The sequence below is a fragment of the Mangifera indica genome, chromosome 5 (assembly GCF_011075055.1).
Source record: "Mangifera indica cultivar Alphonso chromosome 5, CATAS_Mindica_2.1, whole genome shotgun sequence".
In the NCBI taxonomy this organism is placed as follows: Eukaryota; Viridiplantae; Streptophyta; class Magnoliopsida; order Sapindales; family Anacardiaceae; genus Mangifera; species Mangifera indica.
In genome coordinates, this window is record NC_058141.1 from 12,072,101 (window position 1) to 12,091,266 (window position 19,166).

The following is a 19,166-nucleotide window of genomic DNA, read 5'->3' on the forward strand; positions in this document are numbered from 1 at the left end:
GTTGGTAATGGTAGATGGAACAGTTGTTGATATTGGATAAATTTGTTAGGGGAATTGGATGGTGGTATTTTGGACTATTTACCAATGCTGCAAAAGCTTGGAAGACTTCTTTGATGTGACCGAAGGAAGGAGTAAGTATAAACCGGTGGCGTGGCAGCTAGTGGAGCTACAATTCAACCAACCATCTTGTCTTTATTTGTTATTTACATCTTCTGTGAAACTTTTCTAACATAAATTATAAAAGGTAAAAGTCGTCTCCATCCGCATCGGTTGATTTTTATATATTTACATATACGGAGGCGTTCTTTCGTGGTATTTTACTGAACTTCTTATCCTCCTGAATGATGCCTTCAATTTGTCAGCTGACATTGCCCATGACATGACATAACTCTTAAAAATTTTAAAAAAGCCACCACGAAAGGGCGTGGAAGATTCCAAAAAAAATACCCGCAACTTTTCTTTCAAAACTCTGCGACTTTTTCAAACCAACCACAACACCAATTATTAGTACACTAACAGATAAAAATTATTATATAAAATAACACTCTGTGAAAAAACATCGCTAGAAGGAGGGCTTGAACCTCCGACCTTGTGGTTAACAGCCACACGCTCTAACCAACTGAGCTATCCCAGCTTGACAGACTGCTGAACTTGAAAATTTTAAAAACTTTAAAGAAGCATTTTCAGGCGAAGTTGGGTACTTTTCTGATAATGATCATGGAATGAAGCCTGAGTGAGCTGAAGGAGCAAGATTGATATTTGAATGGGCAAAGAATGTTCTTGCTTATACGAAGAAGACTCTTTTCTTCTTCTCCTACACTTGAAATTCCATCTCTCTACTCTTTCCTTCAACCCTCCATAACTCCCCAACCCGACAACAACAGCAACAAAACCTAACTCAAGACCACATCACTTTAACTAGAACCTCTCTTCAAAAATCCTTACGCTCTCGTAACACTGATGAGGTCTGGAGGGCCTTCAAATTCCTCACCAATAACTCTTTACTTCCAAATAAACCGCTCACCAACTGTCTCATTTCTCACCTCTCCTCTCTCCATGACACTTTCAACCTTAAGAGGGCATTTGCCTCTGTTGTTTATCTCACTGAAAAGAACCCCAATTTGTTAGATTTTCAAACTGCGGATACCCTTTTGGGTTCCATGAAATCTGCCAACACTGCTGCCCCTGCTTTTGCTTTACTCAATTGTATGTTTCAGAACAGGTATTATATACCTTTTGAATTGTGGGATCATTTTCTTGTTGATATTCGCAGAAAGAATGGTAATTTGGTTGGTTTTTCGAGGGTTTTTGAAGAATGTTGTAGGGTTTCTTTAGATGAAAAGTTTGGATTTATGAAACCTGATTTAGATGCTTGTAGTGCCGCATTAGAGGGTTGTTGTTCTGGTCTTCAGTCAGTTAGTGATGCTGAGAAAGTTATCAAAACTATGTCGTTTTCGGATGTTAGGCCAGATGAATCGAGTTTTGGTTTTCTTGCTTATTTATATGCACTTAAAGGGCAGCAAGAGAAGATAAACGAGTTGGAGAAATTGTGGGCGGTTTTGGTTTCTCACATAAAATGGTCTTGTACTGTCGTTTGATTAATGGATACGTTAAGTGAGGTAATTTAGAGTCTGTTTCAAGGACTATCTTGGGTAGTTTCAGTGATGGAACTGGAGAAGGTTCAAATATTGGGGAGGAAACTTACTGCAAAATGGTTTAAGGATTTCTTTATAAAGGAAGTTTTAGGGAACTAATAAATTTGATTCTTGAACCTGAAAAGTTGGAGCCTTTGAGGCTGGCTGTGGATACGTCCATTGGCGTTGGTATTGTCAATGCTTGTGTTAATCTTGGATTATTAGATAAGGCACATAGCATTCCTCATGAAATGAATGCTCCAAGTTGTTTTGTCGGGCTTGGAATTTATGTGCCAATTCCGAAAGCTTATTGCAAAGAGCAATGAACAGCTGAAGCTACTCAACTGGTTATGGATATTAGTAGTTCAGGGCTTCAATTAGATATAGGTCGTTATGATGCTCTGATAGAGGCTTCTATGACCAGTCAAGATTTCCAGTCGGCTTTTTCTTCATTTAGGGACATGAGAGGAGCAAGAATGTCCAACTTTAAGTGGGGTTACCTCACCATAATGACAGGTTTGATGGAGAATCATCGGCCCCAGTTAATGGCAACATTTTTTTATGAAGTTGTCAAAGACCCTCGAGTTGAAGCGAAGACTCATGATTGAAATTCAATCGTTCATGCTTTTTGTAAAGCTGGGCGGTTGGAAGACGCTAACAGAACTTTCAGAAGGATGACATTCCTGCAGTTGGAGCCTAATGATCAAATTTATTTGTCCTTGATTATGGTTATATGATTGACGAGAATTATTTCAGTGTTTTGATGCTGTGGAATGAGGTTAAACAAAAGATCTCCACTGATGGAGGGAAGGGGGTTAAATTTGATCACAATCTGGTTGATGCATTCCTTTTTGCTCTTGCTAAAGGGGGTTTCTACGATGCGGTGATGCAAGCTGTGGAAAATTCTCAAGAAATGAAGATTTTTGTAGATAAGTGGAAGTACAAGCAAGCGTAGAAGATGTTAAAGGTACATGATGGTTCGTGTGAAGAGTCCGGCCAAAGCATCAGGGAAATTCGACATGTTAAAGTTCAAAAAATTAAGCTTCAGTTTTCATATTCAATAAAATATGTAGACATTTTTTATATATAATTTATGTATATTAATAATATATTATCACATAATTAAATGATTTTAAATTAAAAATAAAATAATACTCAATTATATGATAACATATGATCTATATATTTAATTTATGTATAAAAAATATTTATATATAATATTACCTTTTTATAATTTTGCACTGGTTTAAGAATTTTTATGTTAATAATAAAATTTCAATTTGTGTTTGGGTGCTAATTGAGTTTAAGTTGTTTGGTAATTATCTTTACGAGTGATGTTTTCAAAAGAGGCTTTGATTTGCCAATTTACTTGTATTAAAAAAGGTAAAGGTTTTCATTTTATTACACACCTTTCACGTGTAAATTCTTTTGATTCGTTGTAAGTAAATATCTAGGGGGGTATCTGATTGGTGGGGAGAGTTGTTGTTTGCTTTGCACTCATAACCCTAGTTTATATTTGACCAAAACCCTAAAATATAAACTTAAAAATGTAAAATAGTAATTAGAATTATATTAGGTTAGTATAACCTCAATTAAATCATATCAAAATAATGTTATTTAGTTATAATTGTTTCGTATTAATGTAACTTTAGCTTAATTATATTTTTTTTGATATGATTCTAATTTTTTCTAACAAAATTTCTTATTGACAAGTATTTTAATATTTTTTTAATTAAAAGTAAAGATACACGTTATAAAAATTAAAAAATTTATAAAAAAATGGAGGTATAATATCATTGGTTGAATTTTTAGACTTATTTATGTTGTATCTCCAATATCCTATCTCGAAAATCAGTCTTATAATTATTTATATTTTAACTTATGATCACTGGTTTTATCCTATTTTAAACTTATTGAAGAATAACTATAACTCTCGACCAATTTATGTAGAGTTGGTTTAATCTCCTTTTAAATATGCTATTATAGTAATATTACACATATTCCGTAGTTAGAATACGTGTAACTACAAATATTGTAAACTCAACAATCATATACACTCATTTTTAAACGTTTCATCACTTGTAGCCGTACAAAGTCATGTTATAACTCCTAATCTGAGCCCGTGACAACAAGCCCTGTTATTCTTATAACCTTTATATATGTATAGGGAAGGTAGTTTCGCAATGATTGGTGGAATCTTCCATCCGCATATTCGAAATTCTCTCTTCTTACCAGGTTTCATTTTCATGTTTTCATTCGTTTCCTTCTTCTTCTTTCATTAAGACTCCAAGGGATCATCTAATAATAATTCACTCTTGACTGCTCTTTCGGTCAGTCCCATTTCTTTCTTTTTTATGTTTCATCTCAGTTACTTAAATACCCAGTTCCTTATGTTGTATTTTATATGTTTATTGTTTATATTCTTGACTTGCTTTCGAGTTTGATGTTGAATTATGTCACTGAGTGGGGTTAGCCTCTCTGCGCATACACAATGATAAAAGTTTATATATCATAATATTTTCATGCCACTTGTACATTTTTTTTCAAGTCATCTTGTACTGAAATTGCTTTTTTAAGTATTGTATCCACAAAAAAAGTTTTATCTTCTCTGGCTTATCTCAGAATAATCTGCTTCCAGTTGCTTTCAGATATTTTGTGGGATGAGAGAATTGAGGATGATCGTCCCGGGAGTTCTTCTTGTTCTTGCAACTCTTCAAGTGGCAAGTTCACATGGAGATCAGCCGCTTTCAAGAATTGCTATTCATAAGGCTACTTTCGCGCTCAATGCCAATGCTTCTGTTACAGCCTCTCCTAACATTCTTGGATCGAGTGTATGTTTCCCTTGCAACACAAATTTGTCTGTTTTCTTGTCTTTTTAATCACACCTGTATGTTACAGGAGAATTGATCTGATTACCACCTGACGGTGGATGCTTGTTAAGTTGCATTTTTTTATGATGGATTGTCCTTTTATGCATACATTTAAACTTCTTTCTGTCAAATTATCAACCTTGAAACCGGCAAGGCAAGTTTAAATATGAAAAAAGCTTGAAGTGTGTACTTGGTTAAATGAAAAATTTTCCACTGTTTCAGGGACAAAATTCTGACTGGGTGACAGTGGAGTTCAGCTCTCCAATTCCATCTGTTGATGATTGGATTGGTGTGTTTTCTCCTTCTAATTTCAGGTAATGTACCTTTTCTTTGTGTGGTTATGTATAGATTAATAAATACGGACATACTTGAAATTACAAATATGTTTCTAACTGGTTCTATTTAGTTAAACTTTGATGACACCACACTAATTTGAAGTATATATTTCACTATTCCTAGTGCTTCCACTTGCTATACAGATAATCCTAGAGTTTTTCCTCCCTTCTTGTGTTCTGCACCTATTAAGGTTCGTTGCTCAGTGCTTTGCCATAGTTTTCTTTTTCCAACTTCCTTTCTTGGTCAGTTTCTCCTTGAAAGGTGATTTGAATTTGCATACTAATTTTTATATGACTTGTCTTCACAGTTTCAATATGCAAACTATTCCAGTCCTCAGTACAAAAGTACAGGAAAAGGCTGGTTGAAGCTTCAGTTGATTAACCAGAGATCAGACTTCTCTTTTGCACTATTTTCAGGGGGTTTTTTAAATGTAATTTCTATCTGTTTTTTTTTTTATTTTCTCTCATAATCCATCTGACTGTGTTGGAACTCTCATAAAGAATTGATGTTGCTAACTGTTTAATGAACTGTATAATTTAAACTGAGTTAATTGCATCACATGATGTCTGCTACATGTAAGCACTTTGCCCTGGTAATGTCATCTTTCTGTAATTACCTTGACCTATCTGTCTTTTAGCATTCCTCTTGTCCTGCTTAATTTTGTGCTTCTGGATTCTTCATTCTGAACTAAATCACACTTTAATGGTGTATTCTTGTTCTTTTGCAATACAAAGCCTCAGCTTGTGTAGACCATTTCTGGTGATATATTTATTGAGAGATGTCTGATTCCAACCATCTAAATTTCTTTAATTTTTCTGCAATCTCCATTGTGCTTATCATTCTGTGAAAGCTTTGTGGAGTCTGCCAGTGGAATGTTTGGGCCATTACTTAGCACTGACTCCCATCTTTGTATCAGAAGTTTAATTGCTTCAATAACCAAGGTCTCAAAAACTTGTCTTAATATCTTTAAAGCAGATAAAGCTTTTGCTAAATTGTGGAAGATGGTTTGAACATGGCTGATCCAGCTCAGATTTAATTGTATTTGAATACTATTCTTACTCTGTCACTTTATGATATGGAATTGAACATTTTTCTATCCTTTTTGAGTTACTCTAGTAGGAAGGTGCGTGAATCATAAAGAGAGTCAAACTACTGCAAGATATAATTACTACCATACACTCTGTTCCTCTGTTGTTTACAAAATTTACTTTCTGCAAGTTCCGATAGCAGATCTTTTGTTTCATGTAGAAGATATTTCTCTGGCTTTGTTTTCCCTACCTTTTAATCGTACTTTATTCATAGTTCAGAAGTTCTAGTTTATAAGCATGGTTAACTTTTGCAATTTCAACTTTAGATAATTCTTTTTTTGTTTTGTTTGTTTATTATTTTTGTTGCTATAACAGCCAAAGCTGGTAGCAGTGTCGAACAAAGTGGCTTTTGCAAATCCAAATGCACCAGTTTACCCTCGCTTGGCCCAGGGAAAACTGTGGAATGAAGTATGTCTGATTTATCTTTGTATCTTTGAGAGCTTATGTTTAAGTCAAATAATCTAATGGTTATTGCTTGAATATCAGCATACTAAGGGTTCTACAACTATTTATCACCATATTGACAAGCTTTTCAAAAGTGCAATAGTTTTTGTCCTACAATGAATCCTGGTTAATGATATAATGCATGTTATTTTTATTGTTACTTCATTTAAGAGATGACAATACTTTTCAACTTCACATTCAGATGACAGTAACATGGACGAGTGGCTATGGATTAAATGAAGCAGAGCCTTTTGTGGAATGGGGTCGAATCGGAGGTGATCCTACTCGTTCCCCAGCTGGGACTCTAAAATTTGACCAAAGCAGCATGTGTGGTGTGTAACTCCTCTACCCAATATATGTACTTTATAGTTTATCATACAATGAGCAATAACTTCCAATGGAAAACTATTGTTGTCTCAGTTATGCATACCAGTGCAGTGATCTTAGCTGAAAATACTAGGTAAAAATGATAGCCTCTACATGTTGGAAATTCTTTGTTCCTCCTAAAAGAGAGAAAAAAGAAAGAGAGAGAGAATTTTTAGTTACTCTAACTTAGTTTGAATAGACTAGTTATTAAGTTAATAAAAGATCGCAAACATGGTTATGTGTTTAACAGGTTAAGTAGAGTGCATGAATGTGGTTACTGAGTGTTTTCTATTATATTTACTATATTCTGTATTTTGATTTGATAGCTCATCTTGCAGTTATACAAGATAACTGATTATAGTGAGGTTTGTGGTCTGTTCTGTTTTTCTCTATTGGGTAAATTTGCCCCAAACCTTTTCCTTGATGTTTTTTCTATGAGGTGGATTTTTAAAATAAAACTTAAATTCACAGGTGCACCAGCAAGGACTGTGGGATGGCGTGATCCCGGATATATACACACCAGCTTTTTAAAGGAGTTGTGGCCCAATGCAGTGTATGCTACGTCTTATTCTAGAATATGATATCTATTCTAGGTATAGGTTTGTTAAACCTTTAGAAACTATGAAGCTGTCCTTGGAACTATTAGCATAAATTTATACTGGCCAAATGTCAACCTTTTATAGCAGTATATCTAACTCAAAACATTATACTTCTTCTTTTCATATTTCTTTTGTAGGTATACGTACAAACTGGGTCATAAGTTGATTGATGGAACATATATGTGGAGTCCAGAGTACCAGTTCAGGGCATCTCCTTATCCTGGTCAAAATTCTTTGCAACGTGTAGTCATTTTCGGTGACATGGGAAAGGTTTTTTAAAATTTGCTGATAAGATCTAATTAAATCACAGCTCTTATTGTTGAAAATATATTGTATCTGTTTATCCATGTGTGTCTTTATATGTGTGCACCTCTGTATAAGTATCCTACTTTCTATTGTATAATTTAATTCTTGCTTAAACAGTCAAGATAAAACATTTAATTTTACAATGAATTCACATTTTTGAATTTTTAAGGTGAAACCCTTTGCTAGTTTAGCTTTCTAATGGAGGGGTGAGCTGCTTTTGTTTAAATAAAAAAATTTATGTCAAGTTGGTCTTGTATAACGTTTAAGCTTTTTAGGTTTACTCCAACTCCGCTGCCGTTGGTGAAGTAGTTTATTTATTGACATTTTGCAGGATGAAGCTGATGGTTCTAACGAATATAACAACTTCCAGCGTGGTTCTCTTAACACCACTAAGCAGCTTATTCAGGACTTGAAGAACATTGACATAGTTTTCCACATTGGAGACATATGTTACGCAAATGGATATCTTTCACAGTGGGACCAGTTCACTGCACAAATTGAGCCAATTGCATCAACAGTGCCTTACATGATTGCAAGGTTTGTCCAAATTCACTTATATGGCTTGTCAGAGCATGTACCTACAGTAGTGCTGAATTTTTTGTGACAAGTGGTGATTTCTTCTTCCAGTGGTAATCATGAGCGTGACTGGCCAGGGACAGGATCTTTCTATGGGAACTTGGATTCTGGGGGAGAATGTGGTGTGTTGGTTGAAACTATGTTCTATGTCCCCACTGAGAACAGGGCTAAGTTCTGGTGAGGATATAGCATGACTAGTGTTATTGTACCTGTTGTAAGCTTTAATATTTTGTTTTGACTCTTGATGCTGATTATTTTGTTAATACTTTTGATTAGATGCATTCTAGTATTTTAATTTTATATTCAGGAAATATAAAACATATTTTATCAAGCAGAGTTTGATATTGTGAATTAATTGCAGATATCACAATATGTGAAACAACTTCTGATGTTGGTACAAATTGTTTGAAAGATATGTATTAATTTCACAGTGAAAACACTTTCTCTTCTTAGAAACCTTTCCATGTATTGGGATTCTCTCAACTCATTACAATTGTTTTTACCTCCCGATGTCTTCTCTTTCTAATTACAAGTGAACCTGTGCCAAAAAGGTTGTGTATGAAGTGTTCTGGTGCAAATATAGAGGCTGTCCTGAAGGACCTTGATAATTTTTTTATGCTCAAAAGAATTTCTTTTCTGCACTTGTTTCTTGATGTTGTGGGATCTAATGTGGAAAACAATTATTCTTTACCAGGTACTCCACAGACTATGGCATGTTTAGATTTTGTATAGCTGACACGGAACAGGATTGGAGAGAAGGAACCGAGCAATATGAGTTTATTGAGCACTGCCTAGCATCGGTTGACAGGCAAAAGCAACCTTGGTTGATTTTTCTTGCACATAGGGTTCTGGGTTATTCTTCTGATTATTATTATGCTATGGAAGGATCATTTGCTGAACCAATGGGGAGGGAGAACCTTCAAAAGCTCTGGCAAAAGTACAAGGTTGACATTGCCATCTATGGCCATGTACACAATTATGAAAGAATATGCCCTATATACCAGGTACAATCCCAATATTAAGCACTGAAGAAACTATATTATTTTGTCCTTTTTACTTTGCTTCATGTTACACTACAATGGAATTCAATTGAATGTTTCATTTTAATTGCATCTTAGCCATTTTACAAGCTGAATTGTGAAACTGTGGACATCCACATTTAACCGTATTTAAGTTAGAAAACAGGCAAGAAATATGTTCGACTCCTTAAACAAATCAGAGAAAAAGAAAAAGCCAAAGCAATTTCTTGAAATGTTTGCCTTTTCACATATTTTAATGATTGAATTTTGTACTTTTCTTTTGTAATAAAAATTTGTAAAATATAGCTTAAAAAGAATTGTTGCTTGTTATCTTTTTAACTTGAACATTGTCATGCAACCATAATTTCCCGTTAGTGCTATTTTGGCTTCTCATTTCCATGGTAGATTTAGTATGCCATATTACACTTATAGACCGGATACTATTTATAGTCTAGAGTGTTAGCTAATAATTGGGATCAATCTTCCTTTGCTACAGAATATCTGCACCAATAAAGAGAAGCACTATTATAAGGGCCCCCTGAATGGCACAATACATGTGGTTGCAGGCGGCGGTGGAGCAAGCCTTTCAGAATATACAACTCTTCAAACCGCCTGGAGTTTGCATAAAGATTATGATTATGGATTTGTAAAACTTACAGCGTTTGATCACTCGAATCTGTTGTTCGAGTACAAGAAAAGCAGGGATGGAAAGGTTTATGACTCTTTCAGAATATTCCGGGACTACAGGGACATTTTAGCCTGCAGTGTTGATAGTTGCCCAAGCATGACCCTTGCATCATAATTTTATGTCTAGGGAATTCTGATTTCATCATAATTTTGAGGGATTTTGTATTGCTGCATTAGAGGGGTGTTGTTCTGGTCTTCAATCAGTTAGGGCAGATGAATCGAGTTTTGGTCTTCAATAGCAGAAAGTTTCATGTTATTCCAACTGTGATTGCTACTGTGATTGCCTGCTGATTTCATCTGCTACTTTTAGAACAATAATAGGCTATAACTGATTGGAATTCCAGTGGATGTAGTTGTATGATAATACTTCTATTTAATGTAAATTATTTGCTTGTTTTTCCATGTAGCTCACTTTTTGCGTGTTAGTATATGGGGCCTGGACCGACTTTCAGGTGCTGATTTGCCTCTCCTGCATATTGCTTTGTAGCCTGGAACCCACATTCAATGCATGTCAGTTCGGAAAGATGCTTGAAATTCATTATCCTATTACTACAAACAAAACCAGTCAGCCTCTTGAACTTTCCATGCTGACCTCCAAGGACTTGCGCCTATTCTTGGCATAAATGATGCTAGATACTGTATAAAATAAAATTATGCATATTTATAATGGATAATAACGATGATATGTAACCATGTGATTGAGTTTCAAATTTCTTAGATGATTCTTTTAGACATAGTTGAATTTATTTTTTCATTCTCTAGTCTCGAACCCTTAAAAACATTCAAAAATTTTAAAAATTATGTAAAGAAACAAATAAGTTAGTCAATTAAAACTCCACAAATTGACAATAAGAAGGGAATTCATTGCTCTTTCTGTATCTATGAAACGATTTGGAATAGCAAATAGGTTTTCTTGGCTTGCATTATCAAAATAATAAGATTGAGACAAAGCATAGAGACTTGACTTATCGCTTGCCGGCTTATTGGTGGGAAACTATTTAAGCAACAACATATCTCATCAATAGGATGCTTTCACCAACCCTTGACAAATCATGGCTTTCTAAGGTGTTCTGGATGTGCATGTTATCCCAACTTAAGACCTTACAATGAACACAAGTTCAACACTTCAACTTTCATTCTAGCAAGTGCATATTCGTATGTTATAGTCCTCAACATAAAGGTTTTGTGTGCTTGTATAAGTCAGGATAATTTTATACAACTAGAGATACTGACTTCGATGAATAAGTAAGAGCTTCCTCTCAAACAAAGTCATGAGTGACAATCCTCACCATGAAGCCACCAACCTAAACAATCCCCTGACTACACAATTTCTATTGACTACAAACCATATTAACTACAATCAGTGTGAGGGCACCAGTAGTAGTAGCAGCAGCAGCTCATCAACAGAAATTCCTACTGAAAACTCAAATAGAGTTAAGTCCTGAGCACATCTTGCATTCTAGCTCAAACACAGAAGGAAATACTTCAGCAATGGGTGAACAAGACAATAATACCAATACTGCTCTTTAAAATATTGGATCATTCTTAACTGGAGAGGATTTTCCCTTGGGAACTTACATACTATGACCACAAGTGCCCAGACAGGAATCCTCAAGCCTAATTGTACCAAACAAAAACTTAAGTTACTACAACATCAACATCTTTATCACTTCATGGGGTTTTATCTTTATCGTATCAATAAAACTACGTGTATATACTTTTAAGCATATAATTAAGTATACAAATGATAAGTTATCGTATAATTAAATGATTTTAAACAATAATATATATTTTCAAGAAAATAATTGATATTAAGAAAAACTATCTTTAACCGCATTTAAATTTTAACAAAAGGTCAAAAAAAAAAAAATGGTGTCGTTTTAAAGTTTAAAAACCGGTGGGAAATGTCGTTCTCCCAAAAAAAAAAAAAGTTACCAAAGATCCTCAGATCAGACCATCGGTTGGCTTTCCTTTTACAGAGCAAGCGATTGGCGGAATCTTCCTTCCGTAGATACGAATATCTTGCTTCTTACTATGTATCGCTTTATGTCTTCATTCGTTTCCTTCTTCTTCTTCCATTAACACTCCAAGGGATCATCTAATAATAATTCAATCTTGACTGCTCTTTCGGTCAGTCCCATTTCTTTCTTTTTTATGTTTCATCTCAGTTACTTATATACCCTGTTGTTTATTTTGGATTTTATACGTTTGTGTCTCAGCAAGAAGCCTAAGCCTTTGAACTGTGATCAAGGAAGTTTGATTTTAATTGAGGTTTACAGGGATCTTATATTGTTTATATTTATTTGAACTTGTGTCCGAAGATGCTATTTGACATGCTTACCAGGCTTATGTAGAATTATGGCACTGAGTGGGGCCAGCCTGTCTGCTCATAAGCAATTATAAAAGTTGATATATAATAATATTTTCATGCCGCTTTTATATTTTTTTCAAAGTCGTCTTGTCTTGAAACTGCTTCTTTAAGTATTGTATCCACAAAATGTTTTATCTTCTCTAGCTTATCTCGGAATAATCTGGTTCCTATTTGCTTTCAGATATTTGATGGGATGGGAGAATTGAGAATGATCTTCCCAGGAGTTCTTTTTGTTCTTGCAACTCTTCAAGTGGCGAGTTCACATGGTGATCAGCCGCTTTCAGGAATTGCTATTCATAAGGCTACTTTCGCGTTCAATGTCAATGCTTATGTTAATGCCTCTCCTACCATTCTTGGATCGAATGTATGTTTCACTAGCAACACAAATTCTTTAATTTGTTTGTTTTATTATCGCTTTTATCATGCCTGTATGTTACAGGAGAATTGATTTGATTACCACATGATGATGGATACTTGTTAAGTTACATTTTTTTAAGATAGATTGTCCTATTATGCATAATTAAATTTCTTTCTGTCAAATTGTCAACCTTGAAACCACCAAGGTGAGGATTAATAAGAAAAAAGCTTGAACTGTGCATTTGATTTATGGAAAAATTTTCCACTGTTTCAGGGGCAAAATTCAGAGTGGGTGACAGTGGAGTTCAGCTCTCCAATTCCATCGATTGACGATTGGATTGGAGTGTTTTCTCCTTCCAATTTCAGGTAATGTACTTTTATTTTCATGGGTGGTTATATATAAATAAATAAATATGGACATACATGAAATGACAAGTACGTTTCTTGCTGGTTGTAATTAGTTAAACTTTGATGATACCACTCTAATTTGAAGTATATATTTCACTATTTCCAGTGCTTCCACTTGCTCCGCAGATAATCCTAGAGTTTATCCTCCCTTGTTGTGTTCTGCACCTATTAAGGTTCGTTGCTCAGTGCTTTGCCATAGTTTTCTTTTTTCAACTTTCTTTCTTGGTCAGTTTCTCCTTGAAATGGAACTTGAATTTACATCCTAATTTTTATATGACTTCTCTTCACAGTTTCAATATGCAAACTATTCCAGTCCTCGGTACAAAAGTACAGGAAAAGGCTGGTTGAAGCTTCAGTTGATTAACCAGAGATCAGACTTCTCTTTTGCACTATTTTCAGGCGGTTTGTTAAATGTAACTTCTTCCTTTGTTTTTTTCTGATAGCCAATCTGACTGTGTTGGCATGTTGTAATTTATTCCCTATTATAATAAATTTGTGTTAAGGTTGCTTAGGAACTCTCATAAAGAATTGATGTTGCTAACAACTGCTTAATGGAGTGTATAAGCTAAACTGAGCTAATTGCATTGCATGATTTCTGCTACAAGTAAGCACTTAGCCATGGAAATGTCATCTTTTTGTAATTACCTTGACCTTTCTGTCTTTTACCATTCCTCCTGTCCTGCTATATTTTGTACTTCTGGATTCTTCATTCTGAACCAAATCACACTTTAATGGCATATTTTTGGGCTTTTGCAACACAAAATTCATGAATTTTGGTTTCATTGCCTCAACTCGTGTAGACCATTTTTATTGAGAGATGTCTGATTCCAACGGTATAAATTTCTTTTATTTTTCTCCAATCTCCATTTTGCTGATCATTCTGTGAAAACTTTGTGGAGTCTGTCAGGGGAATGTGTAGGCCATCAGTCAGCATTGACTTCCATCTTTGTATCACAGGTTTACTTGCTCCCTTAACCATAGTCTCAAAAACTTGTCTGAAGATCTTTAAAGCTGATAAAAGCCTTTGTTAAATTGTGGAAGATGGTTTGAACATGGCTGGTCCAACTCAGATTTAATTGTATTAGAATATTACTCTTACCCTGTCACTTTATGATATGGAATTAAACATTTTTCTATAATTTATGAGTTACTCTAGTGAGAAGTGTGTGCATCGTAAAGAGCATGAAACAATTGCAAAATATATTTACTACCATACACACCGTTCCTCTGTTGTTTACAAAATCTAGTTTCTGCCAGTTTCGATAGCAGATCCTTTGTTTCATGTAGAAGACATTTCTCTGGCATTGTTTTCCATACCTTTTTATTGCACTTTATTAATATTTTAGAAGTTCTAGTTTATAAGCACTGTTAACTTTTATAATTTCAACTTTAGATAATACTTTTTTTGTTCTGTTTGGTTATTGTTTTGTTTGCAATAACAGCCTAAGCTGGTAGCAGTGTCGAACAAAGTAGCTTTTGCAAATCCAAACGCACCAGTTTACCCTCGCTTGGCCCAGGGAAAACTGTGGAATGAAGTATGTCCAATTGATCTTTGTATCTTTAAGAGCTTATGTTTAAGTCAAATAATCTAATGGTTATTGCTTGAATATCAGCATAGCAAGGGTTCTACAACTATTTATCACCATATTGACAAGCTTTTCAAATGTGCAATAGTTTTTGTCCCACAAGGAATCCTGGATAATGATATAATGCATGCTATTTTTATTGTTACATCATTTAAGAGATGAAAATACATTTCAACTTCACATTCAGATGACAGTAACATGGACAAGTGGCTATGGATTGAATGAAGCAGAGCCCTTTGTGGAATGGGGTCCAATTGGAGGTGATCCTACTCGTTCCCCAGCTGGGACTCTAACATTTGACCAAAGCAGCATGTGTGGTGTGTAACTCCTCTGCCCAATATATCTACTTTTTTTGAGTTTATTATAAAATGAGCAATAACTTCCAATGGAAAACTATTGTTTTCTCAGTTATGCATACCAGTGATCCTAGCTGGAAATACTAGGTAAAAATGATAGCCTGTACATATTGGAAATTCTTCATTCCTCCTAAAAGAGAGAAAAGAGAAAGAGAAAGAGAGTTTTTAGTTACTTTAACTTAGTTTGACTAGACTAGTTACTAAGTTAATAAAAGATTGCAAGCATGGTTATGTGTTTAACAGGTTAAATAGAGTGCATGAATGTGGTTACTGAATATTTTTTATATTATCTTTACTATATTCTGTTTTTTAACTTGATAGCTCATCTTGTAGTCATACAAGATAACTGATTACAGTGAGGCTTGTGGTCTGTTCTGTTTTTCTCTATTGGGTAAATTTGCCCCAAACCTTTTCCTGGATGTTTTTCTATGAGGTGGATTATTAAAATGAAACTTGAATTCACAGGTGCACCAGCAAGGACTGTGGGATGGCGTGATCCTGGATATATACATACCAGCTTTTTGAAGGAGTTGTGGCCCAATGCAGTGTATGCTACATCTTATTCTGGAATAAGATATCTATTATAGGTGTAGGTTTGTTAAACCTTTAGAAAATATGAAGCTGTCCTTAAATGATTTAGAAAGAATAGTATTGTTTTGGTGTTCCATTCTTAACAAAGGTTTCTCTATTTTTTAACACTACTCAATTGTTCAAGGTTTTGTTTCAAACTATTAGCATAAATATACACTGGCCAAATGTCAGCCTCTTATAGCAGTATCTCTAACTCAAAAAATTATACTTCTGCTTCTTTTCTGTTTTCTTTTGTAGGTACATGTACAAGCTTGGTCATAAGTTGATTGATGGAACATATATTTGGAGTCCAGAGTACCAGTTCAGAGCGTCTCCTTATCCTGGTCAAAATTCTTTGCAACGTGTAGTCATTTTCGGTGACATGGGAAAGGTTTTTATAATTTGCTTATAAGAGCTAATTTATTAACAACTCGTACTGTTGAAGATATGATTGTAACAGTTTATCCATGAGTGTCTTTATGTGTGTGCACCTCTGTAGAAATATACGACATTCTATCGTATTGTGTTATTCTTACTTAAACAATCACGATAAAACATTTAATTTTACAATGACTTCACTTGTAGAAATATATTTATGAATTTTTAAAGTGAAATCGGTTGCTAGTTTATCTTTCTGATGAAGGGGGGAGTTGCTTTATTTGAAATTAGGAAGAAAATAATTTCAGGTTGGTCTTATATAATGTTTAAGGTTATTAGGTTTAGTCCAACTACCGACTCCGATGTGTTTGGTGAAGTAGTTTGTTTATTGAGATCTTGCAGGATGAAGCTGATGGTTCTAATGAATATAACAACTTCCAGCGTGGTTCTCTTAACACCACTAAGTGGCTTATTCAGGACTTAAAGAACATTGACATTGTATTCCACATTGGAGACATATGTTATGCAAATGGATATCTTTCACAGTGGGACCAGTTCACTGCACAAATTGAGCCAATTGCATCAACAGTGCCTTACATGATTGCTAGGTTTGTCCAAATTCACTTATATGGCTTGTCAGAGCATATTCATACACTAGTGCTGAACTTTTTGTGACAAGTGGTGATTTCTTCTTCCAGTGGTAATCATGAGCGTGACTGGCCAGGGACAGGATCTTTCTATGGGAACATGGATTCTGGAGGAGAATGTGGTGTGTTGGCTGAAACTATGTTCTATGTCCCTGCTGAGAACAGGGCTAAGTTTTGGTGAGGATATATCATGACTAGAGTTATTATACCTGTTGTAAGCTTTCATATTTATGCATTCCAGTTCTTTAATTTTATATTCAGGAAATATAAACCATATTTTATCAAGCGGAGTTTGATATTGTGAATTAATTGCAGATATTACAATATGTGAAACAACTTCTGATGTTGTTACAAATTGTCTGAAAGATATTTATTAATTACACAGTGAGAACGCTAGTTCTTCTTTTAGAAGCCTTTCTATGCATTTGTATGCTCTCAACTAGTTACAATGGTTTTTATGTCCTGATGTCTTCTCTTTCTAGTTTCAGTGAACCAGCCCAAAAAGGTTCTGTGTAGGAAGGCTCTGGTGTAAATATCGAGGCTGTCCCTAAGGACCTTGATTGATTTTTTTTTTTTTTATGCTCAAATAATTTTAGTTTCTGCCAGTTGTTTCTTGATGTCATGGGATCTAATATGGAAAACAATTATTGTTTTACCAGGTACTCCACAGACTATGGCATGTTTAGATTTTGTATAGCTGACACAGAACATGATTGGAGAGAAGGAACTGAGCAATATAAGTTCATTGAGCACTGCCTAGCATCAGTTGACCGGCAAAAGCAACCTTGGTTGATTTTTCTTGCACATAGGGTTCTGGGTTATTCTTCTGGTATTTCTTATGCTGTGGAAGGATCATTTGCTGAACCAATGGGGAGGGAGAGCCTTCAAAAGCTCTGGCAAAAGTACAAGGTTGACATTGCCATCTATGGCCATGTACATAATTATGAAAGAATATGTCCTATATACCAGGTACCATCCCAATTTCAAGCACTGAAGAAACTATATTTTGTCCTTTTTACTTTGCTTCATTTTGCACTACAATGGAATTCAATTGAAAGTAAGTTGAAGAAAACATGTTTCATTTTAATTGCATCTTGGCCATTTTATAAGCTAAATTGTAAAACCATGGACATTCACATTCAACCATATTATCATGCAAGAAATACGTTTGACTCCTTAAACAAAAAAAGATTAAAGAAAAAAACCAAAAACAATTGCTTGAAATGTTTGCCTTTTCACATATTTTAATAATTGAATTTTGTAATTTTCTTTCATGACAAAAACTTGTAAAATATAGCTTATAAAGAGTTGTTGCTTGTTATCTTTCGAACTTGAACAGTATCATGCAAGCATAATTTCCCCTATAGTTCTCTTTTGGCTTCTCATTTCCATGGAATATTCTGTATGCCACATTACATTTATAGATCGGATACTGTATATATTCTAAAGTGTTTGCCAATAATTGGGATCAATCTTCCTTTACTACAGAATATCTGCACCAACAAAGAAAAGCACTATTATAAGGGCCCCCTGAATGGCACAATACATGTAGTTGCAGGCGGTGGTGGAGCAAGCCTTTCAGAATTTACAACTCTTCAAACTGCCTGGAGTTTGTATAAAGATTATGATTATGGATTTGTAAAGCTTACAGCATTTGATCACTCAAATCTGTTGTTCGAGTACAAGAAAAGCAGGGATGGAAAGGTTTATGACTCTTTCAGAATATCCCGGGACTACAGGGACATTTTAGCCTGTAGTGTTGATAGTTGCCCAAGTATGACCCTTGCATCATAATTTTATGTCTAGGGAATTCTGATTTCATCAATAAATTTTCTTGTTGAACTGGTATGTGAGTTCCCATGTTCCACAGTTGAAAATGGAATTTATGCATCTCCAATCCACAATCTGTATTTTTGGGGCGTGCAATTCCTGAACAAAACAAAACGAGCTAAATATAAGCTTTCCAAAACCCAGAATTCTCCATGTTTCGACAGAGGACATTCAAGTCTTTCCTGATATTAGCCCTTCAAACTTAGGAATGTCACTACAGTATATTCTTAAGTTTTTTTAAATACTGAGCTCGGTTTCCTTTCGATCAGAGTTTGGATGTGTATGATTGTTCCTGGAATAACTAAATTAACTGTCTTTCTTCTGAAAATGTTTATTCTTCTTTTTTATATATTTTTTTAACAATGTTATATATATATCTTATTTTTTGTATATAATTTGAGTATACAGATTATGTATCATCATGTAATTGAGTTTTATTTTATTTTAACTCAAAATCATTCAATCACGTGATGATATATTATTTGTATATTCAAATTGTATATAAAAAATGTATATGCTTAGTCTTATTAAATCTTCTTATATGCTTTGTCAATGAAGTTACTTGGCAAAATGGGTTAGTGCTTTCCAGAAAGAAAGAGAGAATATATGGATTTATGGGTGGTTGCAGCAGCTACAGAAGCTGGGTACATGGCGAAGTGGCGGCGAAATTTGACATCGAATGATAGAGAAATCAGAAACCTCATCAGTATCATTTTTCCTTGATTCAATTTCCAGGCA

The 19,166-nt window shown here is 34.6% G+C and overlaps 2 protein-coding genes, 1 non-coding gene and 1 pseudogene across 5 annotated transcripts; 3 read left to right on the plus strand and 1 right to left on the minus strand.

Moving 5' to 3' along the window:
• The first annotated feature begins 14 nt into the window (after positions 1 to 14).
• On the plus strand, positions 15 to 2,719 carry LOC123216361 (annotated as a pseudogene).
• TRNAN-GUU lies at positions 561 to 634 on the minus strand. Its single transcript has one exon. It is a non-coding gene; the product is annotated as a tRNA-Asn (tRNA).
• Positions 2,720 to 3,798: 1,079 nt separating the features above from the next.
• Positions 3,799 to 10,327, plus strand: LOC123217162 (probable inactive purple acid phosphatase 1). Of its 3 annotated transcripts, none has more exons than XM_044637967.1 (13): positions 3,799 to 3,964; positions 4,273 to 4,465; positions 4,727 to 4,818; positions 4,964 to 5,030; positions 5,148 to 5,270; positions 6,244 to 6,336; positions 6,575 to 6,704; positions 7,210 to 7,291; positions 7,475 to 7,607; positions 7,975 to 8,180; positions 8,271 to 8,396; positions 8,914 to 9,223; positions 9,735 to 10,327. In XM_044637967.1, the coding sequence occupies exons 2-13, from the start codon at positions 4,295 to 4,297 to the stop codon at positions 10,038 to 10,040; spliced, it is 1,839 nt and encodes a 612-aa protein (XP_044493902.1). In that variant the 5' UTR covers positions 3,799 to 3,964; positions 4,273 to 4,294; the 3' UTR covers positions 10,041 to 10,327. The 3 variants fall into 3 exon arrangements, with proteins under 3 accessions (XP_044493902.1, XP_044493903.1, XP_044493904.1); XM_044637968.1 differs by having other exon boundaries at positions 4,283 to 4,465; XM_044637969.1 differs by lacking the exon at positions 3,799 to 3,964 and having other exon boundaries at positions 4,324 to 4,465; positions 4,984 to 5,030.
• Positions 10,328 to 12,423: 2,096 nt separating this feature from the next.
• LOC123217161 (probable inactive purple acid phosphatase 1) lies at positions 12,424 to 18,756 on the plus strand. The gene is made up of 12 exons (XM_044637965.1): positions 12,424 to 12,660; positions 12,928 to 13,019; positions 13,168 to 13,234; positions 13,352 to 13,474; positions 14,504 to 14,596; positions 14,835 to 14,964; positions 15,469 to 15,550; positions 15,832 to 15,964; positions 16,354 to 16,559; positions 16,650 to 16,775; positions 17,258 to 17,567; positions 18,087 to 18,756. The coding sequence occupies exons 1-12, from the start codon at positions 12,490 to 12,492 to the stop codon at positions 18,390 to 18,392; spliced, it is 1,839 nt and encodes a 612-aa protein (XP_044493900.1). The 5' UTR covers positions 12,424 to 12,489; the 3' UTR covers positions 18,393 to 18,756.
• Positions 18,757 to 19,166: the final 410 nt, after the last annotated feature.